Source organism: Eurypyga helias, unplaced genomic scaffold, assembly GCF_000690775.1.
Source record: "Eurypyga helias isolate BGI_N326 unplaced genomic scaffold, ASM69077v1 scaffold38332, whole genome shotgun sequence".
In the NCBI taxonomy this organism is placed as follows: domain Eukaryota; kingdom Metazoa; phylum Chordata; class Aves; order Eurypygiformes; family Eurypygidae; genus Eurypyga; species Eurypyga helias.
In genome coordinates this window covers 13,066-13,400 of record NW_010236136.1, presented here as the reverse complement: position 1 = coordinate 13,400, position 335 = coordinate 13,066, and the positions used below count along the sequence as shown (strand labels likewise).

The 335-nt window shown below is 57.9% G+C and overlaps 1 protein-coding gene across 1 annotated transcript in view; it reads right to left on the bottom strand.

The window, feature by feature from the left end:
* Positions 1 to 126: 126 nt before the first annotated feature.
* ZBTB46 (zinc finger and BTB domain containing 46) overlaps positions 127 to 335 on the bottom strand; it is a gene marked incomplete at its 3' end in the record, with an annotated part of 6,092 nt that continues 5,883 nt past the window's right edge. The window contains exon 2 of the mRNA XM_010146979.1: positions 127 to 302. Within this exon, the coding sequence (XP_010145281.1) occupies positions 127 to 302 (176 nt within the window). The remainder of the gene's footprint in view (positions 303 to 335) is intronic.

The window sequence follows — 335 nt, the reverse complement described above, 5'->3', positions numbered from 1 at the left end:
CCTGGCGAAGCCTCCACAGGAGCCCCGGAGAGGAAACCAAACCAGCCCTAGCGCAGGCGAAGCTGCTGGTGTCTCTGACCCAAAGAAATCTGCTCCCCCCATCCCGACCCGCGCGGGGTGACTTACCAAGGTGTGTCGCTTCATGTGCTCCCGGCGGGTGAACTTCTTCCCGCAGATCTCGCAGGGATAGGGTCTCTCTCCCGTGTGGGATCGCATGTGTCTCTTCAGGATGCACTGATGCATGGCTGAAAAGCTGCAGTACGGGCACTTGAATTTCTTCCTGATGACTGTGAACTCGTTGACTGGAAGAGAGCGAAACGCGCGGGTTACTTTCA